The 21,559-nt window shown below is 46.7% G+C and overlaps 1 protein-coding gene across 2 annotated transcripts; it reads right to left on the reverse strand.

Annotated features, from left to right (window-relative positions):
• Positions 1 to 1,806: 1,806 nt before the first annotated feature.
• HAUS7 (HAUS augmin like complex subunit 7) lies at positions 1,807 to 15,800 on the reverse strand. 2 transcript variants are annotated; one of them, XM_081845858.1, is made up of 10 exons: positions 15,706 to 15,800; positions 14,700 to 14,815; positions 12,502 to 12,569; positions 9,812 to 9,873; positions 6,219 to 6,292; positions 4,417 to 4,575; positions 4,045 to 4,141; positions 3,335 to 3,562; positions 2,708 to 2,819; positions 1,807 to 1,999 (listed from the first exon to the last, which is right to left on the reverse strand). In XM_081845858.1, the coding sequence occupies exons 1-10, from the start codon at positions 15,754 to 15,756 to the stop codon at positions 1,926 to 1,928; spliced, it is 1,041 nt and encodes a 346-aa protein (XP_081701984.1). In that variant the 5' UTR covers positions 15,757 to 15,800; the 3' UTR covers positions 1,807 to 1,925. The 2 variants fall into 2 exon arrangements, with proteins under 2 accessions (XP_081701984.1, XP_081701983.1); XM_081845857.1 differs by having other exon boundaries at positions 14,700 to 14,922; positions 15,706 to 15,772.
• Positions 15,801 to 21,559: the final 5,759 nt, after the last annotated feature.

Here is a 21,559-nt window from a genome sequence, read left to right on the forward strand (position 1 = left end):
CTGAACACCTCCCTTGTTCTCTTACAATGGCAATGGCGCCCACCTGAAAGGTGCAGGAACTGGGTTCTGGTGAGTTCTAGCTGGAAAAAAAGCCCCGCTTCTATTCTACATAAACAAGCTTGAAATGAGACATATTAGTTTTCCTGCTCATCTACACCAGCTTTTGCCAACCTGGTGCCCTCTAGATGTTTTGCCCTATGACTTCCATCAGCCTCAATCCGCACCAAGTTTCCTCAATTCTCTGGTGGCAATACAGGTGATATATAAACATATTTAGCTTGTGGCTAGGAGACAAAGCAGTTCTGATAGCTTTCAGAGACTTCTCTCTCCAGTATTGAGCTGGCCTTTTAAAAAATAATAATAATAATAATGAAGGAATGGTGACATGAGAAATATGAATTAGCGTGACATTTTGGTATAAAAATAAGCCCTCCCATGTGTATAAATCCATTGATAGTTCTCACTCCCTCAGAATACAAGGGAAAATTTGACCTTCTGTAACAGGCTTCCTCAACCTCAGCCCTCCAGATGTTTTTGGCCTACAATTCCCATGATCCCTAGCTAGCAGGACTGGTGATCAGGGATGATGGGAACTGTAATCTCAAAACATATGGAGGGTCGCAGTTGAGGAAACCTGTTCTATAATTTACCTTATGGAGAAATCTGATGCCTTAGGAAGACCTTTTCCAACTTAAGATGAAATTCTCTAGAGTTACAGAATTGTTTAGTCTCCAAGGAATACTGGCTGCATTTCTCTATAACCGGTGCCATTAGCTATGGTCAGTGAAATTAGCTACTGCACTCAGCCTGAGCACTCCAGCTTTGCTCCTTCCTGTGAGAAACAAACCATGGAGCAACTGACTGGGCATCAGGGCCCATGAGGCGGAGTGAAGCAGCCCACCTTGGTGGCAGAATCTCATGGGGTGGTGCCACCTGCCATTGGGACTGTATGGCGAGATGTCACCGGAAGCAGCCGCCATGTGACTCAAGTAAATGAGGCTTGGCGGGAGGGGGGGGCACCTTTCCATTTCACCTGAGGTGGCAAAATTGGACAGGCAGCTCCTGCTTAGCACTGCATCCAGACTAGCTAGCGCTTGTGGTTTTTCTCCTGAACAAGCTGTGGTCAGGAAGCCAAGGCTCATTGGGAGAAAGAAACCAAGAAAACCAAGTTGTTTCCCTTAGGGAGGGGAGGGAAGCAGGAGTGCTCCATCTGCATGCGCCAGCTAAATTACCTAACAATGGTTAATAGCTCATATTATGTCTGTACCATTGTTTATAACATCAGGGTATCACCTGTATTCCTCACTTGCCTCCTGCCACCTGCTGGCTTCTGTCTGCAGAGCCTGGCATTAAGCCAGAGTTCTCCTGTTCAGACATAATCGGGAACTCTGGCTTATTGGTTTATGAAGCTGTGAACAAGCCTGTCTAACATGATTTAGAGATGAATTTAATTCTTTCCAACACAGCAAGGCCAGATCAACCAACTAGGTGACAGGCGAAAGCTAATGAGTAAGAAGTCACAAAGAGGGAGCTAACATGGTGCTTAAATGACAGAAGTGGAAACTAAACCTATTGTCCTTTCGATAACAAGAAGATGCAGGGGCAGCAGAGGAGAGTTGCTCATTCATCTCAATAGGAGTTAAACTAAAAACCAGAAAAATGTTGGAAAGCCAGTAGCTAAGATGAGAGTTTCAACTTGGGCTGTTAAAAAAAATGTATTACAGAAATCTAAACTGCACCTGAACAACAGTCCAGAAGACCATGGAGAGAGAGTGTTCCCTCAACCTGATGAAATAAGGACAAAAGTACAAACATGCTCTTTATTCTCACAAAAGAATATATACAGAAGAATATATTTAAATTTAGGAACGCAACAGGCAAGTCTTTTCCTCCATAATATCCCACAATTTGCAGATGACTAGAACTCAGGGTTGTTGGCACTTCTTGAGTGCTGCATGGATAGCCTTGTACTTCTGTTGCAACTCTTCAAGTTTTGAAGCTGGAAAAGCAAAACACTGGCTAGTTATGGTAGTGACTACAAAAGGCACTGGGGTCCTGAAGTCACTGGCTTTTCCCCCCTTTTCCTTTTGAGCCAGACAGCCTCTCGATTCTCGTTGTTCCTCACACTGCTGCTATGGAAGCTGCTAGGCTATGCTTAGAAGGGGCATAAAGGAACTCACTCACCCAACTGCTGGATGCCACTACCTGGCCAGTACACAGTGCACTTGAGCCTTCTTCCTTGTAGCTCTAAAGGTAGAGTTTTAGCTCCCCCAAAATGCAAACTTCCTGCGAGAGTTAGATCTTTTTTCACAGGATTAGACTAGGATGGAAGGAACGTGAGCTCAGAAAGCATCCCAGTCACAAATCACATCTCCACACTGTGACCTCTCCTTGGATTTAAGCAGCAATGGAGTTTCTCTATTTAGCACTGCAGCTGGGAACCATTCCAACCTGCAGGAGAAGACTGGAATGCTGTATAGGCAAGGCTCTGTGCCAAGGGCGGCAGGGACAACCAAGCATGCAGGCATATTAAGAACTTGTTGGATCCACTTCATGGTTCCTAGAGTGCTTGAGTTTCTGCATTTTATTCTGTTTTTACTGTGTACACCTCTTCAGTGGCTTTATGCTGTGAAGCAGTCTATATATCTATATAATAGTAATAATGATATACACCAATAAACCATCTCCTCTTGGGCACAGTACTCACACAGTGTGGCTTTGGCACTGCCACTCCAAAACCTTTTCCCCTGCTCCTTCTGTTTCACGGTGTTCACGATGCACTCTGAAGTTTCTTTAACCTGGAGCAAAGCCTGCAACTCCTGGAGGTAGGAGCATTGATGAAACCAAAGAGCCTGATCAGCTGCATCATCTCACTAGCCTGGTGTCCTAATCACTAGTAACAGTCTTATATTGTGTTCCAGATTCCAGGATTTCAGGTGAGTTGGGGTGGAGCAAAGACCTGCCCCAACATCATCTAACCAGCCTTCTAACTCACATACTCATCTAGGGTTAATTTCACGCAGAAAGCAGTCCATTACATGAGCCCCTACCTGCAGACTGAAGTGGTACAACTTAGACATAGGTCTTAGTAACTTAATGAACACCAGACCTAGGAAAGGTACAAAAGCCCTGGGGAAACAGCGGGGTGATTGCTAGGAAACCAATTGTGACATGCTTTAGCTATTTGTATTATTACTACTCCACTCCATTTCCCTAAATATCGGAGCCATTGGGCATCATTTGAGAACTAAAAAACTGCTTCCCTATATTATGGCCACCTGACTGCTCACCCTTGAGCTCCTTCCTTGCCACCCGCCCCCACCTCCAGTCTCACCTGCACACAGAGTTGCAGGCCAAGGTGGACCTCGTGGAAAAGGGGGCCAAGGCAGCTCAGCACAGGAGCCGGGCGCTCACAATGCTGCTGCAGCTGGCGCTCATACACCTGGCTGAAGGCCACAAGCAGCTGGCTGAAATCGGAAGCCATCAGTCTGAGGGTCTGCAGAGCTGTGGCATGGCCAGAGGATGCATCTGCACCAGCCGGATCCCCATGCAGGAAGGAACACTGAAAAGGCAGAGTTTTGTGAAGGTTAGAGGAAGCTGGGGCCACACAGTCAGATGGGTAGGGTACAAATAATACTATGCACCTTCACTGCAGGGCAAAAAAACCAGCCCTGTTAAGCCTTTCCCAAAAAGAGCCTTAGTCCAGATGCGAGCGCAAGGACCAAGGGAAACACAGGTGGTGGGATGAGAAGGCGATGGCAACTCTCCTGCCTTCTTTAGGGTCATTGTTCAATATGCAGGCTCAGCACTTAGTGAGCGTATCCTTAGCAAAATCTAAATAATCAGAGAATTTCAGACTATAAGGCCAGTCTCCCAACATCCCACCATGAGCCATCAGAACATAGGGGGCCACGGACAGCACTGATGCACCTTACAGCTGGGCCAGGAGTTAATTAAGTTCGAGGTGACTGGGTGAGCAGCAACCCCTTCTTCACTCAACCCTGCTCCCTGGAAGACACCCAGACCAGTCTGCAGGCTGCTTACCTCTTTCCTGAGATCTTGTAGAGCTGCCACCACCTCTTCCAGCTCCTTCGATGCCTCTAGCAGGGTTTCCTCATGAGAAGTCACAGACAGAAGGGACCTTGATAGACACAGGAAGGGAGGTTGGGCATCACGACTCCCGGATTCCACCACTGGTGTCCAAAGGGGATATATGGCAATAGGGAATGAAGGAGATGGGGGAGCCATGGGGCCTGGGAATTCATCTCATGGGGGCTCCATGCCCACTTCAGGCTTACACAACCAAGTCTTTCTCTGGTTTGGCCTCGTGTCTCATTCTAGCTTTAGAAACACGGTGTCAGAACTTGTGGGCTCTTTTCCGCATGCAGGCATTGACACAGAAACCGAGCAGCTCACCTTTCCTGCAGCACATCTTCTCTCAACAGGAGGCCCTTGATGTCCGAAGGCCAGGGATGGCACTCTGGGTTCAGCACACTCTGCAGGTAAGGGCTGGTGAAAACCTGCTTCATAAATGCCTCATTCTTCCTACCTATCTCTTGGAAAGATTCCACTGCGCTGGAAGAGGAAGGGGAGGGGTGAGAACTTACAGACAGGTGACAATGGCAGCACATCCCAGGACAGCTTATCAGGCATCAATCAGGCTGGTCTATTCCTAGCTCTGCTAAGGTGAACAGTGGAGCAAAGAAATCAAGAAAGCTGTGGTTTAACCCTATTACAGTGGTGCCCTGCAAGACGAACGCCTTGCAAGATGGAAAACCCGTTAGATGAAAGGATTTTCCGTTTTGGAGGCGCTTCGCAAAACGAATTCCCCTATGGGCTTGCTTCGCAAGACGAAATGTCTTGCGAGTTCCTGCGGGTCCCCCCCCCTTTTCTCCCCCTTTTCCTAAGCCGCTAAGCTGCTTATCAGCTGATCCCACTGATAAGCCGCTTATCAGCTGATCCGCTAAAAGCCGCTAAACCGCTAATAGTGCTAATCCGCTAAGCTGTTAATGGGCTTGCTTCGCAAGACGAAAAAACCGCTATACGAAGAGCCTCACGGAACGGATTAATTTCATCTTGCGAGGCACCACTGTATTGGAAGGATATGCTGCTTTGGGTATAATAAAAGGAAGAACAGGCTCAGAGCTCTATCTTGGTACCTGGACCTCCCATGAATTCTGGAGGGGGCTAGTAGAGGCTGTATGGCACATACCACAGCCAGTGCTTAGCTCAAAATAGGGCAGCTTCGTGATACTGAGGCAGGAAGGGGGAGGCACGAGCACAGGAAACAAAGGGAAGAAAGTGGCCCCAAAGCGTGTTAGACCCTAAAACTGGCTCACAACACATTTTAGGGGAACCTGATCCAGTTTCTTCAGAGGAACTGCTTAAAAGTTTACAAACAATCTGAAGCAACCTGTTCAGTGCTGGCATCTGAGCTCTGGTTTAGGCCACAAAATCTTCCTCCCCTAGGGCTGATAATTTGCGAAATAATCTTACCACACCACTCAAGACATCAAATCCTTACCTTCATCTATTCTCCTCCTGCCCTATGGTGCCATATAAAGCAGGTCACTTCCCCCTGCAGCCCTATTCAGCTGCCCCCAAGTCGTGAAGCTCAAAATTGATTTCTGTGCACTGTGGAGTGGTCTCTTTGTCTCCCTTGCTTATGAAGCCTGAGAAAAGGCATCCCTGGGTGTTTACAGCCAAGCCCTAGAAATACTTCTAGTCCTCCTGGTTACAGAGAAAGACGGGTAGAAGTGTGGTGTGCTGAAGGCCTTAGGAATCAGGGAGAGGGGCTGTTGCTGGGTTGCCAGTATGTAGGATATGTCCAGGATTCTCACCATAGTCCCCCAGCTCCTGTCCATCTACGACTCTGCCTCAAATATTTAATTCCTCGTTCTCTGGTCCACTATTTAAACAAAACAAAATACCCACAGCAGTTGAAACTTTGACCACAAAATATCCAGGACTAACTTGCCAAGGACACACTTGTGATGTGCTGATTTAATCCAAGTTTCGGAATCTGCTGGCATCTTATCAGGCACAGAACTCTGTACCCTTTGCCAACTAATTCAATCCTGCTCAGCAAGATTGACAGTAAAGCTAAATACCCCACAAAGGCCATCAGTCCAATAGATCCCGCTAGCATAACAGTTACCAGATTCATCAGTTTGGCAAGGGAGATTCCAATCCTTTTGTGCTTGAAAAACCTCTCTCACCTGAGTGCTTGAGCAGGAATCACAGCCACTAGTTGTTCCAGGAAGTGGAGCTGCTCCTGCGCAGAGACCTTTCCCTGTAAAAATACAACACATAAACACATAGCTCTCCAGTTATTGGGGGGTGGCAGCATTAACAGCGACAAAGACTACACTGCAATTGATACAATACAAAAAGTACGGATCATTTGGGCTGTGTTAACAGGAAGATGGTTTTTGAGAAAGGAAGTAGGACTACCCATCTATTGTAGCATGACATTCAGCATAGGTGCTACAAGGAGGAAAGAACTTGGAGACTAGCCCTGCTGGGACAGGCAGGCAGGCAGAGGGTCTGCATGGAATGGACTCCCTCAGAAGGTGGTGGGCTCTCTTTCACAGGAGCTTTTTAAGCAGAGGTTGGCTGGCCATCTGTCATGGATGCTTTAGTTGAGATTCCTGCATTGCAGGGGGTTGGACTAGACCAGGGGTCAGCAACCTTTTCCAGCCGTGGGGCGGTCCACCATCCCTCAGACCATGTGGTGGGCCAGACTATATTTTGGAAAAAAATAATGAATGAATTCCTATGCCCCACAAATCACCCAGAGATGCATTTTAAATAAAAGGACACATTCTACTCATGTAAAAACACGCTGATTCCCGGACCTTCTGTGAGCCGGATTGAGAAGGCGATTGGGCCGCATCTGGCCCACAGGCCTTAGGTTGCCTATCCCTGGACTAGAGGACCCTTGGAGTCTCATCCAGCTCTACCATCTTATTATTCTACTCCAGCATTGCACCAAACTGTTGCCTGTTAGAGGCTTCCAGAGGCTGCCATGGGCAGGGCACCCCCACAACCATGTGTTCCCCATGTTCAGCAACTTGTATACAGAGGGTCACTGAAAACAAGACACATTTCAAAGGCTCTAGGAAAGGAAAGCCAGGAGGAAAGGTTGAGGTGGATAGGTTACCCCCTTAGTCTGATCACTATGCCCTGAAAGCCAGGATTGACGTTCCACCCCCACCCTGCTTGGGTGGCGAGCCAATTTGGGCTCGCCCGCAAAGGCTGATGGACCCTGATAGATTCCGTCAAGCCTTGCGGGACCTTTCTCCCCCTGGCGACTCATTGACTGAGCTTGTTGAGGCCTGGAATACCCAGCTCCTGGCAGCCATCAATGAGATCGCACCTAAGCGCCCTCTGCGACCCCGCAGAAACCGGGCTCCCTGGTTTACCGAGGAGCTCCGGAAAATGAAGCGGGACCTCAGACGGCTAGAGCGAGTATGGCGGGGTGCCCGTGACGGAGCCTCAAGAACATCTTATAGGGTTTTTATGAAAACCTATGAGATGGCAGTGAAGGCCGCTAAGAAGTCTTACTTCTCGGCCTCCATTGCATCCGCTAGCTCTCGCCCGGCGCAATTATTTAGTATAATTCGGTCTTTAACGTCCCTCGGACAGCCAAATTTAAATAACAATTTGACACACAGCTGTGAGGCATTTGCGAGCTTTTTTGCGGAGAAGGTCTTGTTGCTCCGCCATGACCTCCCTGCCAATTTGGATACAATAAAGGAACTGGAGGCCCCTCGACTGCCCTCGGGTTCAGTATTGGACCACTTTGACCGGATATCCCCAGCCGATGTGGACAGACTCCTCCGAGCTGGAAAGCCCACCACATGTCCTCTCGACCCGTGCCCGTCCTGGCTGATTAGAGCGTGTCCAGACGAGGTGCGGGCCCCCCTGGGGGATATCATCAATCTGTCCCTTGGCACCGGGACATTCCCAGGGGAACTGAAGGAGGCAGTGGTGCGCCCGCTCTTAAAGAAAACATCATTAGATCCCTTAGATCTATCCAATTACCGCCCGGTTTCGAATCTTCCATTCCTGGGTAAGGTGATTGAGAGAGCGGTTGCTGAACAGCTTGGTAGGTTTCTGGATGAAACATCGGCTCTGGATCCATTCCAGTCCGGCTTCCGCGCTGGTCATGGGACTGAGACGGCTCTGGTCGCCCTAACAGATGATCTCCGCAGGCAGCTGGATCGAGGCGGGTCGGGGCTGCTGATTCTTCTAGACCTGTCAGCAGCCTTCGACATGGTCGATCACGAACTCCTGGATCACCGCCTTGCCGACGTGGGGATCCAGGGCACAGTCCTTCAATGGCTGCGCTCGTTTCTCTCCGGTCGGGGACAGAGGGTGGCGCTTGGGGGGGAATTGTCATCCCGCCACTCCTTGGTGTGTGGTGTGCCCCAGGGTGCAATACTCTCCCCAATGCTTTTTAACATCTTTATGCGCCCCCTCGCCCAGCTTGTCCGGAGTTTTGGGCTGGGCTGCCATCAGTATGCTGATGACACCCAACTCTATCTGTTGATGGACGGCCACCCGGACTCTGCCCCAGACACACTGATCAGATGCTTGGAGGCTGTGGCTGGATGGTTACGTGGGAGCCGGCTGAAGTTAAATCCTTCGAAGACAGAGGTCCTCTGGCTGGGACGGGACGACAGGGGGCTGAGGGGGCAACTCCCATCTCTTGCGGGGGTGCAATTAGTGCCAGCACCGTCCGTTAAGAGTTTGGGTGTAATCTTCGATACCTCCCTCTCCATGGAGGCGCAGATTGCAGCTATAACAAAGGCGGCATTCTTTCATCTCCGCCAAGCTAAGCAGTTGGCTCCTTACCTCTCACGCCCTGACCTAGCCACTGTGATCCACGCGACGGTCACCTCCAGACTGGATTATTGTAACTCGCTCTACGTGGGGCTGCCCTTGAGACTGACCCAGAAACTCCAGCGGGTGCAAAATGCTGCAGCGAGACTCCTTACGGGGTCTTCGCTTAGAGATCACATTCATCCGGTGCTATACCAGCTGCACTGGCTCCCGGTGGAGTACAGGATCAGGTTTAAGGTGCTGGTTTTAACCTTCAAAGCCCTATACGGCCTAGGGCCCTCGTACCTACGGGACCGCCTCTCCTGGTATGCCCCACAGAGGAACTTACGATCTTCAAATAAAAACATCTTGAAGGTCCCAAGCCACAGAGAGGTTAGGCTGGCCTCAACTAGAGCCAGGGCTTTTTCGGCTGCGGCTCCAACCTGGTGGAACGCTCTCTCACAAGAGACAAGGGCCCTGCAGGACTTGACATCTTTCCGCAGGGCCTGCAAGACAGAGCTGTTCCACCTGGCCTTTGGTCAGGGCGCAGCCTGACTCCCTCCTCTGGCAATCTTTACAAAACTTTAGTTTATGGTTGCCATCAATTTTGATTTTAATTCATTTTAATCCATTTTTATAATGTTTTATAATGTTGTACTGTTTTAGTGTTGTTAGCCGCCCTGAGCCCGGCTTCGGCTGGGGAGGGCGGGATATAAATAAAATTTATTATTATTATTATTATTATTATTAGTCTTTTTTCATACTGGAACCTGAACTTTCAAAAGTAGTTTAAAATGATCTCAGGAAGGGGAACAACTGTTCACCACATTCAGTGCAGGCAAATCAAGCTGCAGGAGTCTCGAAATTAGGGGACAGCGGTTTAAAATTTTAAAAGGGGAGGGGATCCTGAGGGAACAGTTAAGAAATGGAATAAGTTGTCTATGAAGAGACAGTCTCATTTTGCAGAAATTCCCCCAGTGCTTACCTCAATGAGATCCAAGTCATTGGCTCGACAGAGCATCAGGTGATATCCCAAGTTTGCCATTGCTGTCAGGACAGAATAAGTTTTAGGTAAATAGCTTGAGCCACTGATATGAATGTCTTTCCCCTAAATTTAAATATGGTCTGGAGCACCTGCTTTATTTTTTTAAAGAAACCATCAATTTCCTTAGCAGCAATATGCACCAAAGTCCCATCCATAATGCAGCTTGTGAAGCACTTTGGGCACTCTGAAGTCCCCTTGCACAGGTCAGACCACTGGCCAATCTAACATGGCATTCCTACTCTGGTTTTCCTTTCACACATCTGGAGCTAATGGGAGATACCAGAGACTGAAGTCTCCAAGAACTGGGATTTTGATGAAAGTCATCATTCCTGCAACTGCTTCACCACATAGTCTACATTCAGACCCCATTTCAGCATGCTTACAGGACTATGCTAGTTGATCCATGAATCCTGTGTTTCCTGTGGAGAAAATGATGGTCCTCCTTTGGTTCACTGTTCTGAGGTTCATTCTACAGGCAACAGGGGCAGAAGCATCTGTTCAATCAGAGAGGAAGCAGGTGGTGCTGGTGGTGAATTTTAGAGCAGCAGGAGACGGTTAAGAGACCTGGATGCTCCCCACATCTGTGGGTTCACTTCCCCATAGTCTATCACTAGAACTCATTTTCTCTCCCTGTTAGGCTCAGAGACCAGAAATGAACCTGGTGGAAATAAAAGTGGCAAGGGCAGAGGTCAATGATGGGGCTGAATCTTCCACCATGTCATAAAGTTTGAGACTAGGAGAGAAAAGGCAGTCTCTGAAAGGAGGCCCAAGCATTTCTAGATGATATGAAAGCTCAGCCTTGCAGCAGCTGATCTGCTATGCATTTGCAGTGGGCTGCAGGCCTGCCCACAAGTATTGATTTGATGGTGCTGAGTGGCAGTGAAATAGTATTTTATACACACACACACACACACATACATACATAAAAGGACAAGGGAACTATCATCCTTCCATCATTTTGCTTTATATTTGCTTACTTTGGTGTGAGTGAGTGAAAAAGAGAGAGAGAAGGTAGGCTGATTTAGAAATCTGCAAGGGAGAGAGCAACTGATTTCAGTTAACTGAAATCACTTCACACAAATTTCTAATTTGTACATCTTCCTAAGCAGAAGTGCATATTAGTTGTCAGATTAGTGCATTCTGATTTACAGCTAAAGACGTAGAAGGTCTCAGTCTCCAGCATCTCCAGGCAAAGCTGGCAATTTTCACAGTCTGAAACTCTGGGGAGTCACAGCCAGTCAGTGAAGACAATACTAATCTAGGTGAATTAAAGAATCAACTCAGTACCAGGCCATTTCCTCTGTCCTACCTAGAAGGTATGTTTAACTGGTACATAAAACACAGCATTAAGCAAGACCTTCCTTTTGCTTGTTAAGAGTTCTGGGGGGTGTACTGTTCCAAGACTCACAACCCCGCAGCTTAAGATATCCTCCTCCTAGCCTTGAAATCCAATGAGAAGACTAGATGGAATCCAGTTCTAGTCAGATATATCTAGCCATCTGTAAATAAAGTTAGTTCTACATTCCATTACACTCTAGTGTGACCAAAAACAGAGCTCAGGAGGAGGTTGTGCTTCTCATCTCCGTCTGCAATACAGACAGTGGCTGGCTTGATTTTCAGTTGTTTCCATGGAGTTCTACGGGACAAGCTAAACAAGTGGGAATCTAGGATAGAAGTGACAGAAGAGCTGTGCTGCCTCGCCCCCATCTGTGGTCATCAGGAGCAGGTTTCGTTTCCATTTCTATAGCTGTCGCAAATGCTATCACTTTATTCCCCTTGCAGAGGAGTAAATATTAGCCATGCATTTAGATGGGGCAAATAACAGGTTGGAATAACATCTGCCAATCACACCCAACATTGCTTGACCTTGACCTTAGTGTGCAACAATTTTTGCTGGCACAACAGGACATGCCGCTCAGTGCTACTGTGAATAAGACCCAAGGAGATTATAGGCAGCTAGACTGGTGACTGGGGGCGGCCGCCAAGACCACATAACACTGGTCTTGAAAGACCTACATTTCCAAGCACAATTCAAAGTGTTGGTGCTGACCTTTAAAGCCCCAAACGGCCTCGGCCCAGTATACTTGAAGGAGCGTCTCCACCCCATCGTTCTGCCCAGACGCTGAGGTCCAGCACCGAGGGCCTTCTGGCGGTTCCCTCATTACGAGAAGCAAAGCTATAGGGAACCAGGCAGAGGGTGTTCTCAGTAGTGGCGCCCGCCCTGTGGAATGCCCTCCCATCAGATGTCAAAGAGATAAACAACTACCTGACATTTAGAAGACATCTGAAGGGAAATTTTTAATGCGTGACATTTTAATGTATTTTTAATCTTTGTTGAAAGCCGCCCAGAGTGGCTGGGGAAACTCAGCCAGATGGGCGGGGTACAAATAATAAATAATAATTATTATTATTATTATAGGCAAATACAATTTGTGCCTGCATACAAAGCACAGTGATGCATTGCAACTCTCCCTCACCTCTTCCCCCATCAGGCTCCCTGTAACGTGCAGGTCCTCTGAACACATACATGCCCACACACAAAGGCAAACACATTTCAATACGGTTCCAACAAATCCCTTTGACTGACAATTATTACATGCTTGTCCTTCCAACAAAAGCACAATATGTACCTTTTATCTTCAAATCTGACTGCGATTCTCCAAGAGATGACAACTGCTTTCGGTGGGCTGGAGACACACTGCAAGGAAGAACAAAACAAAGTGAGGGCCACAGTCTTGCTGCAACATTGCTGATGAGCTGCAGAAGGGACACATATCTGCTCCAAATTTGGATTCAGCAGTACATCTGCAGTTGATTCCCGAGAAGCCAGACAAATTACTCCAGCCCTCTACTAATAACAAATTAATTCTAATTATTGAGAGATGGGCAGTTAAAAACTACTACTACTACTGACTAAGCTTGAGAAAGCAAAAAGTACAGAACTATATAGAAACACAAGGAAGAACTTTCTGGCTGTAAGAGCCGTTTGACAGTGGAAGAGGCTTCCTCAGAAGGTGGTGGCCTCTCCTTCCTTAGAGGGTTTAAAGCAGAAGTTAGATGACAATCGGTCAGGAATGTTTTAGTTAAGATTCCTGCATTGCAGAGGGTTGGACTAGATGACCCTCAAGGGACCCTTCCAACTCTACAATTCTCTGATTCTAAGATTCTTTCAGAATCAGATCAGTTCTGACAGAGGCGATAATGATGATTTTCTAAAGTGCCTTCATAACAAAAAAACCTGTATGTAAGCGTGTCCCTGCTCACAATTTGATGGGGGTTGGTGGATAATCATAACGACAGGGAAAGTAGAATGGTACACAGTATGGGAAAAAGTGTCAACAGCAAAGGGACAAGAGCAACTACACAAAATTCCCAGGTTGCTCAGAGATCCATTTCCCTAGAAAAGCGGGCTGTTATGGTGCTGCACAGCAGCTTGTGGCTGGTAAGTTGTTGCTTGGCAAGTATAGTGTATAGTATATGTCATGGACTAGCTGGAAGCAGAGGAGTGGGGGGGGCACCAGCTTGGGAACCCCCAGGGGAAGAAGGCTCAGAGCCAGGGGACTGGTGGTGGGATGACTATGAGGGGTCAGCGGGAGAGGAGGGAGAAGACTAGGAGGAGGTGGTGTCAGGAGCTGAAGAGGCAACACAGTTTAGTGAGCAGGAAGAGGCTGTGGCAGAGAGCAGGTCAAGAAGCAAAGCGGAGGCAGGCTGCTGAAGAAGCCAGGGGGTCTGCCCCTCCTGCTGTGACCAGCTCTCCTCCCCCTGGTCTCCCAGAACACAAAGAGGAAGGAAGAGGGCAAAGCAAAGAGAGATAAGATGGAGGAGGTTCAGGTTGCTGGGGGAGGAGTCAGAGAGCAGTGAGAAGGCAGAGATCTTCAGTCCTCGCAACTGCCTCATTGGGGCAAGATCTACTGGGAAGAGTGGCTCTGATCACTAGGCCTGAGCTGTTTTGGTTTCTTTGAATAAATAGTTGACTATGAACACCAGGTGTTTTATTGCTGACCTGCTCCTGACAGCTGACAGTACAGAATGGTATAGTATAGTGCATTAAAACTCACTCAAGTCACGGTACTATCACAATCACAGTACTATCACGATTCTGCTAACTTATGTTAAACACCGTTTTGTAGTAGAAATAAGAGAACATTGTATATTTTAATGCAAAAATAAAAGGTGTACCTGTAACCATGTACATGTCTGTCCTCCACCTATGAGGGCTTAAAAAACAAGAATGACTGACCAGTCATCAGCCCCAGCGAGCCCAGCCAATGCCAAACCTGATCAGGGCTGCCCTCACTATCTGCTGCTCTCCGTGTGGTCATTTTGGGGGTACTGGGCTGTCAGACCCTGGACTTTGGCCTAGCCGCAGAAGTGGTATTACGATACGTAAATGAAGAACAAAAGCTGTGTTTGCTTCAAGCTACAGATTCCCATTAGGAGCCAAGCATTGCTCAGGGAAGCTGATCCTAGCACAATAGGGTGTGGAAGGAGAGGCTGCAAAGTGTGATGGGTAGGTTCAAGGACAATCAAAGAAACATTTAAATATTTCAGTGTAGTATAGAATCAAAATAATTGTTTTATATTTTCTGAACGGCCTATGGTCATATAATAAAGTAGTTGTGTTCTATAACATAAATCAACAAGTGCTAGGAGTTGATTCTTTTTGTTTGCCAACGCATTTCTTATCCATAACAAATTCAGTGTGGTGCAAGCAAATTTTTATTCTGAAAGTGTGGCCCAGAGAAAATGTTTGAGAATCACTGCTCTAGAAGTAGGAAGAGAGTGGCAAATACTAAAGGAATAAGGATCGAACGGTGATGGCCGTCACCTGCCGCAAATCCATTCCAGTATGTCCAGGCGATGCGGGGAGGGAGCGCATAGCAACTTCTGTATGTCTTTAGCCTCTGACAGGTAGACACCATCTAGTGCAGGGCAGCCCAGTTCCTGTAAGAGGGCAAACAGGGACAGGTGCACTCCAATCACATTCTGCAACACCCTACAAGTCTCTTTAAGCCGTGCAGTGCTCATTTCCCCACCTTCATATGCACTCACTGAAGAAAGAAGCGATTTTAAACTCCAGTGATAATACTCAGGAAACATACAGGATCGCAAGCGTTCAAGGAATCTCGTGCATGTTACCGAAATCAGCCTTGTATCAACCAAACGTAGCAGGCAGGAGGTCTTGTTTGCCAGAATCAAATTCCCAGACATCAACCTTGCATAAAAGGTGGGAAGATGTCAGGATCCTTCAGGATTTCCTCAGCCCAGCTGTGTCTCCAGTTATGCGATAAGCCAGACCCAACAGAACGGAAGACACCTGTGCTCAGGGCCAGTCCTGCTCAGCCAGTGTCACTGGGCATTGCTCACCCACTTTGCAGAAATACTAATAATACTACTACTACTACTACTACTTTATTATTTCTACCCCGCCCATCTGGCTGGGCTTCCCCAGCCACTCTGGGCGGCTTCCAACCAAATATTAAAATACAGTAATGCATCGAACAAGTTCCCAGACCTCAACCTTGCATAGGAAGATGTCAGGATCCTTCAGGATTTCCTCAGCCCAAGGTCTGCATTCGAGGCCTTTGCTGGCATGGCTTACACGTGTCCTACTATGCTCACGAGACGGTTACCACCTCGTTTTGCAGCCAGCCGGCTTATTTGTGTCTCCAAGTTCTGCGATAAGGGAAGACCCCTGCGCTGAGGGCCAGGCACTGGGCGTCGCTCAGCCTGGTTCCGAGGGTCTTAATGCGTCCCACGAGGCCCATCCCCGCACTTAAGAGGGAGGCTCTCTGCTTGGCGAGGCCTCTGCCCCGAGGACGCTCCCGGAATACCTTCAAGCGCCCGAACAGCGCAGCAGCAGCAGCAGCAGCAGCCATCGCCATTTTCCCGCCGAGTACAAGGCGCCGCCTCTGCTCCACTCCTATTCGCCGCGGATCGAGGAACCTCGAAGCTGATTGGAAGCAAGGGCGGGGAGAGGAGGGGAGGAGGCGGGGCGGCCGCGTCAATCATAACTTTCTGAGCTGTACCAAGCCGGGGACGGGGGGGGGAGGCTGAAAATTGGTTTGCCCCTCCGGAACGCCTTATGCTCCCCACACCCGCACCTCACAAACACTGGGGTTTTGTGTTGTTGTTTCCGTCGTGTTGTATGTTCCCTCACTGTTCGGTGTGGTTTTTTATGGTTCAGTTTTGAAAATCATACACATTCCCCTCCCCCCACCAGGGAAACGTAGACGTCGGCTGAACCCTTGTGGCTGCCCTGCTAGTTTTTATTATGAATTTATGCACACTCCGCCTTTTCCCTAAAAGGGACTCCCTCAAGGTGGCTTACAGATAAAATAAGAACAGCTCAAAACATAGAAAGCTGTGGCTAATGAATGTTAGAATGATGCTGGACAGAAATTAAGTGGTTACCAGCTGTAATGCAAAGGTTGAGCAATAAGTTAAATTAAGTTATATTAAGTTACAATAAGGATTTGCTGAGCTAAGAATTTGAACTGGAATACAAAGGGGGGAGGTGAGAGGAGGTCCGGGAAACAAGGTAATGGAAATAAGTAATGGGAATTATATTTGTTTTGTTTTTCTTTTTAATTGTGTATTTTTGTATTTTTGTTATTTTTTGTGCATTATTTGCTTTCTGTTGGCTTTTTGTATTAAATTGGAAATTCTAATAAATATCCTTTAAAAAAATAAAATAGAAAGCTGTGGCATTTGCCTCCTAGGATGCGTCAAGGAAAGGGTTAAAATGGGTGTGATGTGATTGGCCAGTGAGAAGGCGAGGGGGGGAGTAAAAATAGAGTGGGAGGTTTTGAAAGGCAGTTGAGGTTTGTCAGCTGGGAGTTGAGGCTTGGGTGCAGGAGAAGGAAGAGGGAGGCATAGGTGTGGGTTGGTGGAGTTGTCTTGTGAGAGAGTGAGAGGACTTGTTAGGTTGAGGCAGATAGTTAGTTGGAATAATACAGTCTGAAGTTGTTAGGGCACTAAGATTAGGAAACTGACAAGAGGAAAATAAACTGCAATCATACGCTTGTTCCTGCACTTAAAAATAAACTTGATTATTTGTTTATGTTAACAAGTGTCTGGACTCCGTGTGTCCCCGTGAGAAGCGGGGTGGTGGCAGCGAAGAAAGCAACCGCAGTGGTGGCACAGGGTCAATAGACCGTGAAACGTCCGGGGGCCCTGTGTGATCGCCACAAAACAACAGCACAATACGAGTAAACGTCGGTCGAATTTAAATCTGAAATCTGCATGTTTTTAATTGGTCCTATCTATTAAAAACTTCCCAACAAAGGTCCGTATAGTTCAAGCTCTGGTTTTCCCAGTTGTGATGTATGGAAGTGAGAGCTGGACCATAAAGAAGGCTGATCGCTGAAGAATTGATGCTTTTGAATTCTGGTGCTGGAGGAGACTCTTGAGAGTCCCATGGACTGCCAGAAGATCAAACCTCTCCATTCTGAAGGATATCAGCCCTGAGGGCTCAGTGGAAGGACAGATCCTGAAGCTGAGACTCCAATACTTTGGCCAGCTCATGAGAAGAGAAGACTCCCTGGAAAAGACCCTGATGTTGGGAGAGATGGAGGGCACAAGGAGAAGGGAACGACAGAGGATGAGATGGTTGGACAGTGTTCTCGAAGCTACAAACATGAGTCTGACCAAACTGCGGGAGGGAGTGGAAGACAGGAGGGCCTGGCGTGCTCTGGTCCAGGGGTCACGAAGAGGCAGACACAATTAAGCGACTAAACAACAAAATCTATTAAAAACATGCAACCAATTACAATAAAAGCAGTGTTCTGCCAGGAGAGGGGGTTCAAAACTCACAGGGAGAAACTACCATTCGTGTGGCAGACATGGCACAAGGCGAACTTGAGTCTTGCAGCCTCCAGCAGGAATCATTCTTTCTGTTGTAAACAAAAATTGCCCTTTTCCCTTATGGGGTATCCAAGAGCCCATATAGAGTCCTTACATAGGTTTCCTATTGGTAGGAGAAAATAACAGAGGCCAACCAGAGAATATTGAGAAGCAAAGCAGCTTGCAAGCCTGATCTTTATTGATCTGTTGCAACAGGGTGCTCCCCTCACCCGCAGGAGAGGAGGAGGAACCCAGAAAAATGGCGCACAAGGCCTTATCAAGACTTTTGAAATTGCCACCCTGTAGATCAAGACCACCCCCAGAAACATCATACATACATCACAGAAGGGGTGTAACCTAAGACTACCCCCCAGATACATCATACCTACATCACAGAAAAGGCGGTCTAAAACAGAAATTTGAATGTTGTTTTTCTCCTGTCCTTGTTTATCTCCTGTCTGGCAGGTTACTTGATTGGATTGCCTGGGGAGCCTGGCCAGTCTTTTGTAATGATAAATACTTAGTTCCTGGGCCAGGTCACAGGCTCACACCCTATTCATATCTTAAATGTGCCCTTAAGACAGGATTTGTGAAGAAAGAGACAATGGGGAGGCTTTTTCCAGTTTGACCTTGCAGAGAAAACATTTGGTCAGTTTGGGACAGTTTTGGAATCAAAAAGGGTTCCAGGTTGGTCTTCCTGTGCTGATCTATGTACGTGCTTGGTTGGTACACTTATGAACATTTAACATATAAATAAGACCTCAAAATTCCTATCACAATATGAATCTCGCTGGGTGACCCTTGGACAAGTCACAGTCTCTCAGCCTAGCCCAGGCATAGGCAAACTCTGCCCTCCAGATGTTTTTGGCCTGCAACTCCCATGATCCCTAGCTAACAGGACCAGTGGTCAGGGATGATGGGAATTGTAGTCCCCAAACATCTGGAGATCTGAGTTTGCCTATGCCTGGCCTAGCCTGCCTTACAAGGTTATTATGAGGATAAATGGGGGGCGGGGAGAGAACCAGGTATGCCACCTTGAGCTGCCAGCCTTCTCAGAAGGTGATTGCACAGCGTTGGTTTCCCAAAACGGCATGGAAAGGCAGGAGTTACTCAAAGGTCATCGGCCAACGTGCCAAGGCTTTTTCAGTTCTGAATCTGGAGCACAATCCTTTCCTCCCCCCCCCCCAGTCATATCTGAACTGACTAGCCACCACTGGCTCAACAACCTTCCCCATACAGATAGGTAGCCGTGTTGGTCTGCCATGGTCAAAACAAAATAAAAAAATTCCTTCCAGTAGCACCTTAAAGACCAACTGAGTTAGTTCTAGGTATGAGCTTTCGTGTATCTGAAGAAGTGTGCATGCACACGAAAGCTCATACCTAGAACTAACTCAGTTGGTCTTTAAGGTGCTACTGGAAGGAATTTTTTTATTTTGTTTTAACCTTCCCCATGTTAAAGATGTAAGATTTAATGCACATAAAATGCAATGTTTATGTGCATTGTATTTAAAATGCAAAGTAGAAAAGTTTGTATTTGGCGCAGCTGGTTTCACTCTGGCAAATGAGGCAAAAGAAGTTGGATGTTTGTTTCAGCCTTTAGGCTAATTGGTGACTCATCCTGGAAACTGAGCTGCAATCTCTCACAGCAGGAAGCTGAAACCTGAGATGGTGAACAAGCAAGTCGCTTAGGATCTCTCTGGGAGTAGAGCAAGGAAAGTATTTAAGTGAGTTAAGGACTTAAGGAAAATGGGACCACATTGCTAGCTTGTTTAAAAGCAAAATGTTCCTTTGTATCTTGTAGCATTTATTAGTAACCACTTTAAGACTGCGAACCACAAAATCTGGGATCCCCTTGAAAATGGTGCTAAAGTTTTGCAACTGTTTTGCAGCGCACCACAAATTGATATATCAAACTGGGGTTTGTAGTTAACACCTAAAACCCCAATGTCGTCTGATTCACCTCAAACTGGCACCAAAGTTTGGCAAAAGTTTTGTGGCGAAAACCCTGTGTTTTGAAGCCCCACAAACAGAGCGATAGACCCTCAAACCTGGGGGTCATGGGGTCAACCCAAAAGCCAGTGTTGTCTGATTCACTCCAAACCGCCGCCAAAGTCTGGCAAAAGTTTTGCAGAAAGCACATCAAGAAATATGTGAAGCCACCATTCCAAGTTAATGCTAAAGTTGTGCTATTGTTTTCAACCTTATTGTACTGAACCCCCCACATTTTTTACACCCCCAAAAGTGGGTTACTGCCTTTCTCAGTGTGGGGTGGAGCCTTACTAGACTTGCCCTCCTTCCCCTTTGTTTTTCAATGCATCTATGCATGTACCAGACTTGTGCACAACTGCTAAACAGCAAGACAACTATCTGTCTTGTAAGTTCACATTCTGGGTAATACCCCCTTCCATTTTTTTATTTTATGGTAAGTTTATAAGTTTGAAACATACATATGTAGAAGAGCCCCCAAAGAGCCTATCAGGATTGCCTTCTGAGTAGTCAAACACAGGTATTTCATTTTAACATGTCAAGACATATCTCTGTCCCTTTGGAAAGCAAGAGCTTGCAAGTTAATAGTTTCAAATATGGAGTTGTTTCTTTAAAGTCCTTTTTGAGATTTTTAAAAAACAAAAAAGTACAATTTTTTTTCCGTTCTAATTCCAGTGCCAACACTTTCCAATTGTTCTGCTGTTTTTTGTAGTGCCTATGTTTGGCAACCATATCACACATATAACCCTAGAATTGTGATCTACTCTGGGTGCGGCCTTTCTGGTCTCTTCAAATACAGTGTTGTCCAGTTGCCTCCAAAGCTTTTTTTTTAATTATTGCATCCATGCAAATTCCCATCATCTCTCCTTGATTTTTTTCTTAAAATGTGCTTTCATATAGGATAAAATGTTGGATTCAACTTGATGATGCAAATATAGATGGTAATGGTTTTACTGTAACTTTAAAAAATATTTCAAGAAGTAGAAAAGATACAGGAAAATTGTACATACATCATTGTGAACAAGCATCAGATGTGAATATCCATATACACTACATGGGTCAATATTTGAAAGACGTACATTCAGCAGAAGCATAATGTGTGACAGTGAATAAAAACAAAATTGTTTGGGGAATGTGTGAGCTTTATGTCCACAGATCTGAATAAGAATATACACATCTGTATATTAATGTATGGTAATAATGTATTTTTCCTTTCTTTTCATTCTCGCTTTTTATTACTTTTTTCCTTCTCACTCTTTTTATAAATGAAATAAAATATTAATAAAAAAGAAAAAGACTCTGGTACTGCGCACACACCCCAATATTACATTCCCCGTTTATGCGTTACTTTTCATTCTCTTTTGGCCTTATTATACCTTTGAGAGGCCTCAAATGGCCACCAGTGGCCGGTTTGGTTAATGTAATGCCTGCCAGTCACCAGCAGGGGGCGCCCCAAGCTCATTTGTGTCCAGTTTGACAGCATCCTCCCAGTTCCTGCTCCAACCCGACACATGGAAAGCCTATGGATTCTGTCTCATGTGTGTAAGAGGAGTATGCATCAGTCAGCTGGTGTGAGCATGTCTCCTCCTGAGAATGAAAAGCATGATTTTCAGAAGAAGAGACTGTGTGAGGCCAGGAGGAGGACAGTGGGGCAGATTTGAATCAGACCCTCCTGCTCCCCTTCTGATGCTACTGCCCAAATCTGGCAGGAGTTTTTTTAGTGGGAACACCAGCTCCTGGACCAGGTTTTGAGCATCAAGAAATACAAGTATAGTGGCTTGCTTGCTGCTCACACTCCTGCTCATGTAAGCATGAATGGTCTGAGGGAAATGGAACATCTGCAGCTGCAGCTTCTTC

Source organism: Podarcis erhardii (genome assembly GCF_964252035.2).
Source record: "Podarcis erhardii genome assembly, chromosome: 17".
Lineage (NCBI taxonomy): Eukaryota > Metazoa > Chordata > Lepidosauria > Squamata > Lacertidae > Podarcis > Podarcis erhardii.

Excerpts from the sequence above, each read along its gene's own strand:
- HAUS7 (XM_081845857.1), bottom strand. The coding sequence starts at position 14,899 with ATGAGCACTGCACGGCTTAAAGAGACTTGTAGGGTGTTGCAGAATGTG. Across the intron at positions 4,576-6,218 it reads ATTCCTGCTCAAGCACTCAG|CGCAGTGGAATCTTTCCAAG; the intron begins GTGAGAGAGGTT and ends TTCCTCTTCCAG. Across the intron at positions 3,563-4,044 it reads TACAAGATCTCAGGAAAGAG|TGTTCCTTCCTGCATGGGGA; the intron begins GTAAGCAGCCTG and ends CTGCCTTTTCAG.